Below are 12,773 nucleotides of genomic sequence, written 5' to 3' on the forward strand. Positions count from 1 at the left end.
GATTTTTATTGATTGGCTTTCAGCACAAATATTTTAAAATTTTTGGTACTTTCAAAAATAAAATACTAGTTAAAGCAAGGAATCTTACTATTAAAGTTTATAAAAATAACCGCAAATTATAACTTACTAACATGTGGTTTGGGTGAAATTTAAGTTGCCTATCTTTGGTTTAAAATTTGACACTTTACCTACCTGTAATTTGACCAAAATTTAAGTTGCCTACTTGCAATTTGAAATTTCATGCTACAAGTGTTCCGTTGGATTATTTTTTTCTTATTTGATCTTGTATTTTTTTTTTATGTTTTTTGTGTTTTTTGAGGAAAGAGACATAAAAGTGTAGCAAAATATATATTTAGCCATGTTTTTAACAAATGTGGGTTAAGGAAATCTAACTGAGGTAACCTCAGGTGGGTAAAATGTCAAATTTCAAATCACAGGTAAACAATTTAAATTTTAACCAAATTATAGTTGGGTAAGTTGTAATTTAACCTAAAAATAATATGGATAATGATGTATATTTCGAGGATCCTTGAGCCACTGTAAATGGAAAGCCTCACATAGAGCTCAACGATCGAGAAAAAAAGTCCAAAGATGGAATATGTGGGATGGACTACCCTCAATGCCAAGGAAGGCATCTTGACAGGGAAATATGATTCTCAAAATATGTGACCTAAATTTATAGAAGTAATAATCATAAACCTAGAATCTAGGCCACTTATAAAAACAATCCCTAAAATCTCACCCATTAGTGCACAAGTGTCCTCTATCATATCCTATTTTGCTTGTCTTATAGGTTTGCGTGCTAAATCACAATTAAGTCTAAAAAATTTCAAACTCTTTTTTAAATAAACCTTGGGATCAAGGGAATTACAAGTATTGATTTAATTTGTCTCAATTGAGTGTCTTGTTAACCAATATCAGGAATTAAGTGCCAAAATGACCAAAATACCCTTCGTTGAGAATACCCTAACTAATGGTTAAACGAACAAGAACACATCATCCAACCACCAAATTCTATCATATCACTCCAAAATACATCCCCCAAAACACGTTTACCAACATTAATCGAGTTTAACCATGGGCAACCATAATTTGACCGAAAGTTAACAATAACTTAGATCGTATAATTAGGATAAATTCAAACTCATATAAATATTATGTTATTTCCTTTAAAATGATTACTTGCAGACCCAAATCAAATGTAAAAGGAGAAAGATACCACAAAACATTGAAAACTAGCTAGACACATTACTATTTTTGGATAAAGTTACGATTGCCATTTTATCCATTATTATTTGGTCCATGGTACTCTCAAGTTGTTTTTACTTTTTAGTCTCCTCTAAAGATCAACTTGTAGATATCTTTACCAAGTCACATCCTAAAGGATGCCTTCATACTTTGGTTGACAACCTCAAGTTGGTCTCACACCCACCTTGAATTTGAAGGAGGCTGTTAACGTGTAATAAGTTGTGGGCTTTAAGTTCACCTTGTTTACTTGTATAGTACGCATACTTGTATTGCACACTCTGCCTCCTATATAAAGGCACTCATGTATATTTTATTACTTGAAAAATATAATACATTCATTTAGTATTTCTAACATATATCAGTGCAAATGGGTTAGCCTAATATCACTTAATTAATTAAATCAGTTAGTTATTAGAAATTTTTGTTTTTAATTTTTTGAGAAGAGGCTAGTTACGTATTAGAATTTGAAAGCAAACCAAAAATAAGAGTCTTAATAAAAGGGAACATTTGATTGCAAGTTATTAACTCAACTTTAATAAAGGTTACACAAAGTGGATCCTCAATCCGATCAGATAATTATGGCGTAAGCCTCGTAGCACCATCACGATGTATTTTAACAGTAGATGGCAAGTGTTTTAGGGCCTGTTTAGCATGTGAGTTTTAACACAATAACTCACATTTTAAACAATATTACACACATTTTCACCCACATGTATATCAAAAACACCCAAACAACATAATTTAAACTACTCTACCAAACACCCCTTTATTCTCTCTCTATATATTAGTACGTGCGTAACTGAAGAGTCCACCATCTTGGACACTTAGACATTATATAAGGCTTTAATTCCATTAATATCATCTTTGTCCAAACCTTTGGTTCCTCTTGAAGAAATGCTAGGCCACATAATAGCCCCTTGAACTTTGCTATGTCCGAGCCCAAGAAGGTGCCCAATCTCATGCAAAACATCAGTCTCCAAGTCAAATTGACCTGGAACAGCTCCCACACTCCATTGTTCATCAGCATCATAATGGAATCTGCCATCAGTTGGAGCAAAAGCATGGGCAAGGACTCCACCAGCTCCATCAAAAGGGGACCCGTCTCCATGATCCCTACTTTGGAAACCAATTTTGATATTTACCTTCGTGTCATCTTGAGCTCGCGAGAATGTGAAGTGTGTGTTGGCAGCCCATGTTTGAAAAGCTTGTGCAACTGGGCTCATGGCTCTAGTTGGGGTGCCAGGGAGAAATCCAAAGGTAAGGCTGTACTTGGAATCTGGCCATTTCTGCTTTCTAGGGAAGAAAGCATAGTGACTAACAGTGTGTAAAGAGCCATGGTTGTGGTCATGTTTTCTATTGTCTGAACGAATCCAATTTGTACCATTGACAATATCAGCCACACCACAACGAGGCATCATCATGTTGGATATTGTTTTGGCATCCAAAGTCCCAGTGGTGTTGAGGTGGAAATTTAGCTGGTAAGTTTTAAGGGCCGACTCTAGGGGTTCATCGAAATCATCATCATTGGCATGGTTTTGCTTTTTGGAATGTCTATAATTCAAGTAACCAAATTGTTCAAGGTAACTTTTCAGGACTTTGATGCCTGAGACATTGTCACCCTTGTGACATCCTTGTAGATGCTTGAGAAAATCAAAGGGTGATGATTTCTTGTTATTGGTGTTTCTTGAAGTTCCACGAAAAAGAAGAGGAAGAAGGAGGAGAGTGAATAAAAAGAGTGAACATGCTCTGGAAGCCATAGTCTCAAAAGTTTGAAACTTAAGCACTTTGTTAATGTTGTGTAGAAGTCTTTTAGTTTCATTGCTATTTATAGATATTATTAAATATTAACGGGAGGCTTCTTGTGAGATATTCTCATTATTCTCATGTGAATGCAAGGTTGATTCTTCTTCTACCACGATGGAATGACTTTTACTAGCAAGATATGAGATTGAGAAGTGACCTAGAACTAGAAGTGGCCTGCCACTTGGAGACTCGAGGTCTTGGGGCCCTTTTTTGCCGAATTTCTACAACTTTTAAACTAATGCCACATACCTAACTGTGGAATTTGAGACTTATAATTTGTTGTGATGATAAATTGCGATTTGTGAAACATCATTTTTATTTAAGCTCACTAATCACTATAGAAACAGTAATTCATTATAACTAATCACAAATTACCAATTAAATATTTTAAAATTTTATTATGTAGAGTGACTTGTGGAAAACTTTTTGAGAGCCATCAACAACTCAATAACTTTATAGTTTCCTTCAATAAAGATACACATGCCCCTCTTCCCCCGAGAGAATTTATTAATAATAGTAGGTCTTTTGTTGAAAACATTTTGCATGATTTCCTATTTTGTAAAAATTTTAAATTGTAATTGAATCCAAATAAAATTATTTAAAACCATAATAAAAAGAATTCAAATTAGTAAATATTCGTTTAGGAAAAAATTTTAGCTACAAACTTGGTTATAGCTAATAACTACAACTCCAATACTCTACTCAATATTTTTTTTATGAAAATGAATTTTGAGAAATTCATCATTAGATTGCATTTTCTTTTTATACACTCTATACTCACAAAATTTTTAAAAGATAAAAAAATCAATAGCTATTTCTCAATCAAAATATTTAAATTTCAAATTTTTATGGTTTAAAATTATGAATAAAAAGTAAGTTTATGGATTGAATATTAAATTTATTTTATAGAAAAGATTGAATAGTAAGTAGCAAGAGTCAAATGTGTATCACGTTTGTTATACTTAATTATTGTTATTGGTCATAATAAACTTTGACTGGAACATTTTCTACTAAAATATGACTTTTGGGTTGTGTAGAAAGTAGAAGAACGTAAATTCACCACTGTATTTATTTTGGCTGGTAGTCACCGGGGATAAAATCATGACAAAAATATTATTAAAATATAAAACCTAGACAAGTGACCAATGTAATTTATAAATAGTTAATTATATCTTATGTATGCTCAAAAGCTAATACCACTGATTTGAGGATCTTAATCTCGTGTATTGAGAACTAAGCTCGTACCAACGGTTTGGCAAACATAATCTAAAGCATAAGTATAGAATGTTCATAATAAGATGATGATTGATAAATAAAACTAGCCTCATCACACGCTCTACAAATGCATTAAGAGGGCTTTTTTTTTTTCAAGAAAACATATAGTATCAAATTTTTTATTCGTACCAATTCAAGGTTTATGTATTAGCCAAGTAACATTTATGAATGCTCCAATCACCAAAATAGTCCAGAGTGAGATAAGACCAAGCCACAAAAAATGAACATTGAAATAACATGGAAATTGGAAGGCATTATTCAATATGTGGGTTTAGGTGGGTTCAATCTTTCAGGCTATATTTTATCTCACTACCACTATTTTTGTGATTGACAATCGTACAAATCTCACTTCCGCCTAAAGCATAAACCTCAATTGGGTATGAAGAAAAATGTGAACGTTATAATTTTGTTTTCGAAAAAAATAGAGTTTGCGCATAGCATGTGCAATGACTTTAGTACTTAGTTATGATAATTGGCCATAATTAACTATGACTGAAATGTTTTCCACTAAAATATGACTTTTGGATTGTGTAGACGCATAGTTGTCGGTATTATATGATATGTGCAACATATTGTATTGTGCACAAATTTTTGTATCATAACATGTCCACTTGGTTTTTGGGTTAAAATTTATACTTTTATTTGAATCTAACAAGTTGTTATACTTGTTTTTAACACTAAATTATTAGTTTACTTAATTTATGCAATGAATAACATGTCCATATGTGTTTGTTTTTCCTCTTATATATTCTCTTACAAAATTTGGAACACTTATACTTCATTTTCATATTTGCATATTTCTTTTCTATACTATAAATAAGGTATTAACTAACAATATAATTCTTCTAAAAAAAAAGCTAACAAGATAATTACTTTTTATCTTTGTCATTATTGTTATAATTCTAGGAAGCAATAATGCCAAGAACGAAAAAAAAAAGCCTTTATAATGAATTACCTTTATATATGAAAATTTTTTTTTCTCTGTATCTTACAATACACAATACCAAAAAAAAAAAAAAATCCTATAGACGATAGGATTCACATTTTTAATCTCATGTATTGAAAACTAAGCTCATACCACCAGTTTGTCAAACATAATCTAAAGCATAAGTTTCAAATGTAGGTAATTGAATAATTGATAAATAAAACTAACTTTATTACACGCATTACAAATGTGTCAAGAGGGCCTTTTTTTTCCCTCTCACTTTTAAGAAAAAACATAGTATTTAAAATTTTCATTCATACCAATTCAATGTTTATGTGTTACCCAAGTAACATTTATGCATATTCCAATCACCAAAATAGTCCGGAGGGAGTTGAGGCCAAGCCCCCAAAAATGAACATATATATATAACCAAAACTAAGAGAAAATTCAATTAGATTTCAAATTAGAATTAAATTAGAGTTTAATTTTGTTCCATGTCATCTAATCTTTCTTTTTTTTTGGTTAATTTTTGTACAAGTGAGTTAATTAGTGTAGAAAACGAGAAGTCCAATAAAAAAAATCTAAGTAATATATATATATATATATATATATATATATATATATATAACCAAAGCTTAGAGAAAATTTGATTAGAATCAAAATTAGATATAGCCTTTGTTAGCTTTACATATAAATTATATTGTTTAGATTTTTGCTGTTATTATTTTTTTTTTTCAGAACTAGTGAGTATATTTTTTGCATTGTTTCCATTTAGATATTTAAATTGTATGTGAAGATCTTGAACGTAACAAACTTTAATTGAGCTAAACGATGCCATGCACCTATCCCAATTCAATTTATATAGGAGATACTATTGAACCCGTTTATTCTTTTATTTAGTAGGATTTTATGGACAGTGATAGTGAATTGATATTATATATGTAGTGTCAAATAGTGATTTTCAAAATTATATGCATACAGCAGTGTAATGAGAAACTTGGCGTAACTAATGTCATTAAAATTGCAAGGAAAAATCATTTTTGTAACTCCAAATGGCCTGGTCGAACTAATTTCCTATATATTTACTAACTCAAACTAATATCACTATAATTCATCATTCATATGCATAAACACGGGTTACAAACTTGTTGAAATAATATAGAAGTCATTATTTAGTGAGTGGGTGTAGGTGGATTCAATTTTTCAGCCTAGATTTTATCTAATTACCACCATGTTTGTGATTGACAAATGAATAAATCTCACATGGCTAACGCCTAAATCTTAAATGGGTAAGAAGAAAAATGCGGGCGCATAGCAACGAAGTTAGTACTTAGTTGATTCTCAAAAAAAGTTAGTACTTAGTTGTGATAATTGGTCATAATTAACTCTGACTGGATCATTTTCCACTAAAATATAACTTCTGGGTCGAGTAGAAGTAGAATAATATAAAGAAGAAGTAAGTAGTTTGTTCTCGCTGTTAATTTTTTAAGATTATTTTTGGCAATTTGAAAATGAAATAATAGCAATACCACTAAGAAAAAGGACTGAAAGATCCTTTGGATAAATTGGCAAAAACTGTGTACATATAAAAAGAACGGAGGAATGGATTTTCAAGACATTTCAGCTTTCAATTTGGCAATGCTCGCTAAGCAGGCGTGGAGGCTCATTCACAATCCTCATTCACTCTTCTATAGGGTGTATAAAGCACGGTACTTTCCAAATTGTAGCTTCATGATGGCACAACTGGATCTAACCTGTCCTATGTGTTAGGATTAGTGCCCTTAAATCCTATTGTATGATGCTATGTATGATATTATGTATTACATTATGTATGACATGATGTATGACTTAATATTGTGATTGATAAAGTTATTTTATTATTATCTAAAATAATGGTAACACGAATATGGGACATTATCATATAGTCCATGAGATGTATTGTATGTGATTTATGTGAAAAGTCACAGAAGATGTAAATCACAAATTCTTTGTAAACTCAGAATTTATAGTTCGTAGTCGGTGATGAAATTAGGCATTTCATCTGCGAAGATTATAACGTGTCAACTAAGATGATTTGTCTTGATCATGGAAGTGGAGACTTCTAGTTGATATGTTGATATGTTTTAAGAGTTAAAACATATTGAATAGGACCGCTGAGAGATTTATTATTTTCCTCATGACTGTCAAATGAATAATAAATCTCACGACTTCTATTTGCATGAACTCTTAATTCAGAGAGAATAATGGACCTGATCATGAAGTGTAGATTACTTTGATATATCAGGAATGAGATCTGAAGTGACGGTCAAAACCTCAGTATGTTGGGCAGTCACATTTAGTGTTGATAGAACATATATTCTCAAGATGGAATTCATAGTCTCTTGATGGAGATATAAAATATTCCCTTGAGATAAGTTTAATGGGTTCAGTTATTCAGAGAGTTAGGCCTAACCGCTTTAGTAAGAAATTACTAAAGTATATATTTATGAAATTGGATTTCATAAATATATAATGAATAACTTTAAATGATTAAACCGGGTACTCAAGGATAAGATGTAGTAATTTACAAAGTGGCAGTTTACATTTATGACTTTGTGTTACTAAGAATATTTTATGAAGGGGTTGCATATATAATAAAGTTTTGGGATATAATTTATTAATAAGACCTAGAGTGCAATTATATTTATATAATGGTATTAAATATAATTAATGGTAACTTTGGACTTGTCAAGAGTTGACGAAAAAACTCAAGGCCCATTGGAGCTAGTGTCTTATTGGTCCCTTTTGATCCCACTCCAAGCCACACACTAAAACCCAATTGGAAAGGCCCAATAGGCCAGCCCAATTAGATAATCAGTTATTTATAAAGGGAGAAACATACAGAATTTTTATGAGTGAAAAAAATAAGAGAAAGTGGAAATAAGAAACGGTGTGTGAGAGAGTATGAAACACACTTTCATTCTCCCTTGAAAACTGATTGAGAGACCACACATCTTGGGTGTAAAGTGGAATTGGAGTGAAAATTAAAAGTGTTCCCAAGTACTTCTAATCTTTGTTTTGAATTTCTCCACACCAAGGTACGCTATCTTGTTTTTAAATTCTGAAATTTATATTGTGCACGTTATCAATCATGAATGAAATAGATCATTGTTCGTTGCTTCCGTTGTGTGTTTTGCATGAGATGCAAAACTAGAATTTTTCCTTCAATTGGTATTAGAGCTAGGTTTTCATATCATGATTGTATAGCGTGTGATTGAATTTTAGAATTTAAGAAAACCGTTATCTTTGTGTTTTCCTGCATAAAGATATTGTTCCATAAATTTTGTGTGCATTGATAAATATATGTGATATATTATTCTGCATGTGCTCAGATTGGTCATTGATTCTATAACCATTAATGGAAGAATATGATTGAATGTTAATGCTTTATAGCCATTGAAATATGTACGGGCACATTCAAAATGATAACCACATATTACATTCTATACATGTTCCATATGGATGGGGTAGGTAGTTATTGAATGAAAGTTATGCCAGTCAAATAACTTTGTTTTGTCTTGCACCGTTTGGCTTGGACGTAGTTTCATGGAATTGGTGCATGGCTTGCATGGAATAAAAATTTTGCATGGTATAACTTTCAAGTCTTGGTTTATATGGCTTGCATGGTTTGAATATGGGTTGACTATTCAAAGTTTTCTTTGTCTTGCATATTTTATGGCCATGGGAAAGATCCATCCGTGTGTATATATGTATATATATTGCAAGTGGGACCTAATAGATATTATTGTAAACATGGAATCCTAGACTTCATGAATTCCATCTTGAATTTGCACACCAAGCATTCAACCGTGGGCCATATTATATATAAAAATTTATATATAATATAATATACCTATATATGTACTTTACATATATATATATATATATATATATATATATATATATATATATTCATATGTTAATGCTAGTTTAATGAAATTTATTCCTAATGAGATTAGGATTATATTTTTTTCACGTGTTTAGCATTATTATGGTTCTTGACCTTAAAAACTTTTATTTTAAACTATCTAGTGGGAGAGAGATATAAGGGTTGGATCTCATGGCCTCTATTGTTGGTTCATAGTAGTGTGAAATATATACTTTGTCTTTGCCTCGAGCTTAACATTCCATGCGGAGAGTATTTATTTCATGGTACTACAAGATTGAATTTCCTAGTTTATAGTGGTTTGATAAACACCTTATCTTAGCTTCGAGTTTTGCATTCCATGAGGAGGGTGTTTTATTATAGTACTACAAAATAAGCCTGTTAAAGGGGTGAAATGTTGTTACACATGATTCTAGACAATGGTATACACTAGACTAAGTATTATAGTATCCTCTATGCTGAGTTCTTACTATTATTACTTAGAGGCTAAATATAAAACGGTATATTATTAGTGTTTGATAAGAGTTATCATGATAGCACTAATAATGAGAATAGTTCTCAATCAATCATAGTATTTTATGTTCACTCTATGCTGAGGAATATTGAATATGAGATTGGGTTGTCGTTGCATATATTATTTTATGGTTTTATTAAGGTTCCATATTATATGTTTTTATGCTAAATTGATAATGTCCAATTTACTTATTATATTCATGTTTATTATTTTCAGATTTTGTCATGGCATCATTTAGCCCACTTGTTTCTATTCTTAACCAAAACAAACTGACTGGATCCAACTATGTTGACTGGAAAAGAAATTTGGACATTGTTCTTACTGCTGAAGAGCACAAATATGTGCTTACTCAACCATGTCCTAACTTTCCTTCATTAGATGCTCCTCTTGAGGAAAAACAGCGATATGATCGTTGGCAAAAATCTAATGAGATGGCCAAGTGCTGCATCCTAGCATCTATCTCAAATGTTCTACAACATCAAATGCAGGATGTAGAACTTGCTTCGGACATAATGCATAGTCTGAAAGAGATGTTTGGTGAGCAAGGCCGTTCTGCAAGGCAAGAAACCATGAGGCAAATTTATAATACCAAAATGGCTGCAGGAAGTTCAGTAAGAGAGCATTGTCTTAAGATGATTGCTAATCTGAACACATTAGAAGTTTTAGGTGCCGACATTGATGGAAAATCCTAAGTGGATATGATACTCCAGTTACTACCAGAATCATTCAAGGAATTCAGACTCAATTATAATATGAACAAAAAGATTTATTCTTTGCCTGAATTAATGAATGAGTTAGTGGCAGCGGAAGGCATCCTTGGTACTTCTAGTGTTGAAGCCAATGTGGGTGAAGCTTCTACCTCTCAACCTAAGTCGAAAGGCAAGGGTAAGAAGAAGAAGAAGAAGGACTTCACTAAGAAAGATGGTAAAAAAATTGCTTTAGGGGTTGCCAACAATGGAAAGAAAACCAAAGGAAAGTGTTTCCATTGTGGTGAGAAAGGACATTGGAAGATGAATTGTCCAACATTCAAGGCTGCCAAGAATAAGGGTATGAAAAGTTCATTTCTTCTTGAAATATGTTTGGTACAGAATCCAACAGATTCTTGGTGTGTGGATTCAGGTTGTACTAATCATATCTGCAATTCTTTGCAGGGGTTCCAGGAGACCAGAAAGTTGAATGGGGGAGAACTATTTCTTACTTTAGCTGATGGGAGCAAGATTTCGGTTGAAGCTGTTGGAGTGTTTAATTTGTGTTTTAAGTCTAGAGTTTTAATATTGGAAGACTGTTTATATGTACCTAATGTTCGTAGGAATTTAATTTCTGCAACTTACTTAGGTAAACATGGATATTGTGTTATCTTGAAAGACAATGTTGTAATAAAGAAGGATAAAGTGTTTATCTGTTCTGACAATATTGTGGATGGTCTTTATATTTTAACTCCTGATAAGCATGAATTATACAATTCTGAATTAGGTAATAGCTCTCATGTGAAATCATTAAAAAGAAAGTTTTCTTCTACTAGTGATGCATATCTATGGTGCGTTTAGGTCATATTAATTCAAGTAGGATTCAAAGACTAATCAAAGATGGACTTTTACAGCCCATGGACTTTGATGGTTTTCCAGTTTGCAAATCTTGTTTGGAAGATAAGATGACCAAACGACCTTTTAATGCAAAGGGTAGAAGAGCCCAAGATTTGCTAGAACTAGTACATTCAGATGTATGTGGTCCTATGTCAATTCAAGCAAGATGTGGCTATGAGTATTTCATTACTTTCACTGATGATTACTCTAAATTTGGTTATGTGTACCTAATGAAACGGAAGTCCGAAACCTTTGAAAAGTTCAAAGAGTTTAGGGCTAAAGTTGAGAATCAATTGGGTAAACACATAAAGGTCATTCGATCTGATCGAGGTGGCGAATACCTTCTTGGTGATTTTAAGGATTACTTGACTGAAAATATGATTATATCCCAATTGACTGCACCTGGAACTCCACAACAAAATAGTGTAGCAGAAAGAAGGAATATGACTCTTTTAGATATGGTTAGGTCCATGTTAAGTTATTCAACTCTACCAATTTCCTTTTGGGGATATGCCTTAAATATTGCAATGTATCTTCTGAATTTAGTACCTTTGAAGTTTATTCCTAAAACACCTGTAGAGTTGTGGAATGGGCGTAAGCCTAGTATGAGACATCTCCACATTTGGGGTTGTCCAGCACATGTGTTGAAAGGAAAGTCTGATAAGTTACAGTCTAAAACAGAAGTGATATTTTTTGTAGGGTATCCAAAAGGAACAGTTAGAGGTTTATTCTATGGTCATAAGGATAATAAAGTGTTTGTTAGCACAAATGCCAAATTCTTGGAAAATGACTATATGAATAATTTTACTCTGAGAATTAGAGTTGTCTTGGCTGAAATGAATGAACCTGTAGTTGAACAACCAATGGATGAAACTAGGGATGATGTGACTGTATTAGATACACCACAAGGTACTACTCATGAGATGTCTAATACACAGGTGCCTCGTCATAGTGGGAGAATTGTTCGGCCTCCTATAAGATTCATAGGTTTGGGAGAAACTTATGAGGCTATCTCAAAAGAGGCTAAATCGGATCCTTACACTTATGATGAAGCGATGAATGATATAGATGCACATCATTGGGTCCAAGCTATGAAATTTGAATTGGATTCTATGGATTCCAATCATGTATGGGATCTTGTAAAGGCGTCTAATGTCATTAAACATGTTGGTTGCAAATGGGTTTACAAGAGGAAGAGAGAGATAGATGGAAAGGTTGAAACCTTTAAAGCAAGACTAGTGGCGAAAGGGTATATATAAAAAGAAGGTATTGATTATGATGAAACTTTTTCGCTAGTAGCCATGCTTAAATCTATCAGAATTCTCTTATCCATTGCTGCTCATTATGATTATGAGATTTGGAAAATGGATGTCAAGACTGCATTTCTTAATGGCAATCTTGAAGAAGAGATATACATGTTGCAACTAGAAGTTTTCATAGCAAAGAACCAAGAGCATATGGTATGCAAGTTGAATAGGTCCATTTATGGACTTAAACAAG

General features: G+C 32.3%; 1 protein-coding gene across 1 annotated transcript; it reads right to left on the reverse strand.

Moving 5' to 3' along the window:
- Window positions 1–2,072: 2,072 nt before the first annotated feature.
- Window positions 2,073–3,005, reverse strand: LOC142623479 (metalloendoproteinase 2-MMP-like). The gene has a single exon (XM_075796905.1). The coding sequence runs from the start codon at window positions 3,003–3,005 to the stop codon at window positions 2,073–2,075; it is 933 nt and encodes a 310-aa protein (XP_075653020.1).
- Between the last annotated feature and the right edge of the window lie 9,768 nt (window positions 3,006–12,773).

This window comes from Castanea sativa, chromosome 2, assembly GCF_040712315.1.
Source record: "Castanea sativa cultivar Marrone di Chiusa Pesio chromosome 2, ASM4071231v1".
Lineage (NCBI taxonomy): Eukaryota > Viridiplantae > Streptophyta > Magnoliopsida > Fagales > Fagaceae > Castanea > Castanea sativa.

Coding starts and splice junctions, on each gene's coding strand:
- LOC142623479 (XM_075796905.1), bottom strand. CDS start 3,005: ATGGCTTCCAGAGCATGTTCACTCTTTTTATTCACTCTCCTCCTTCTT.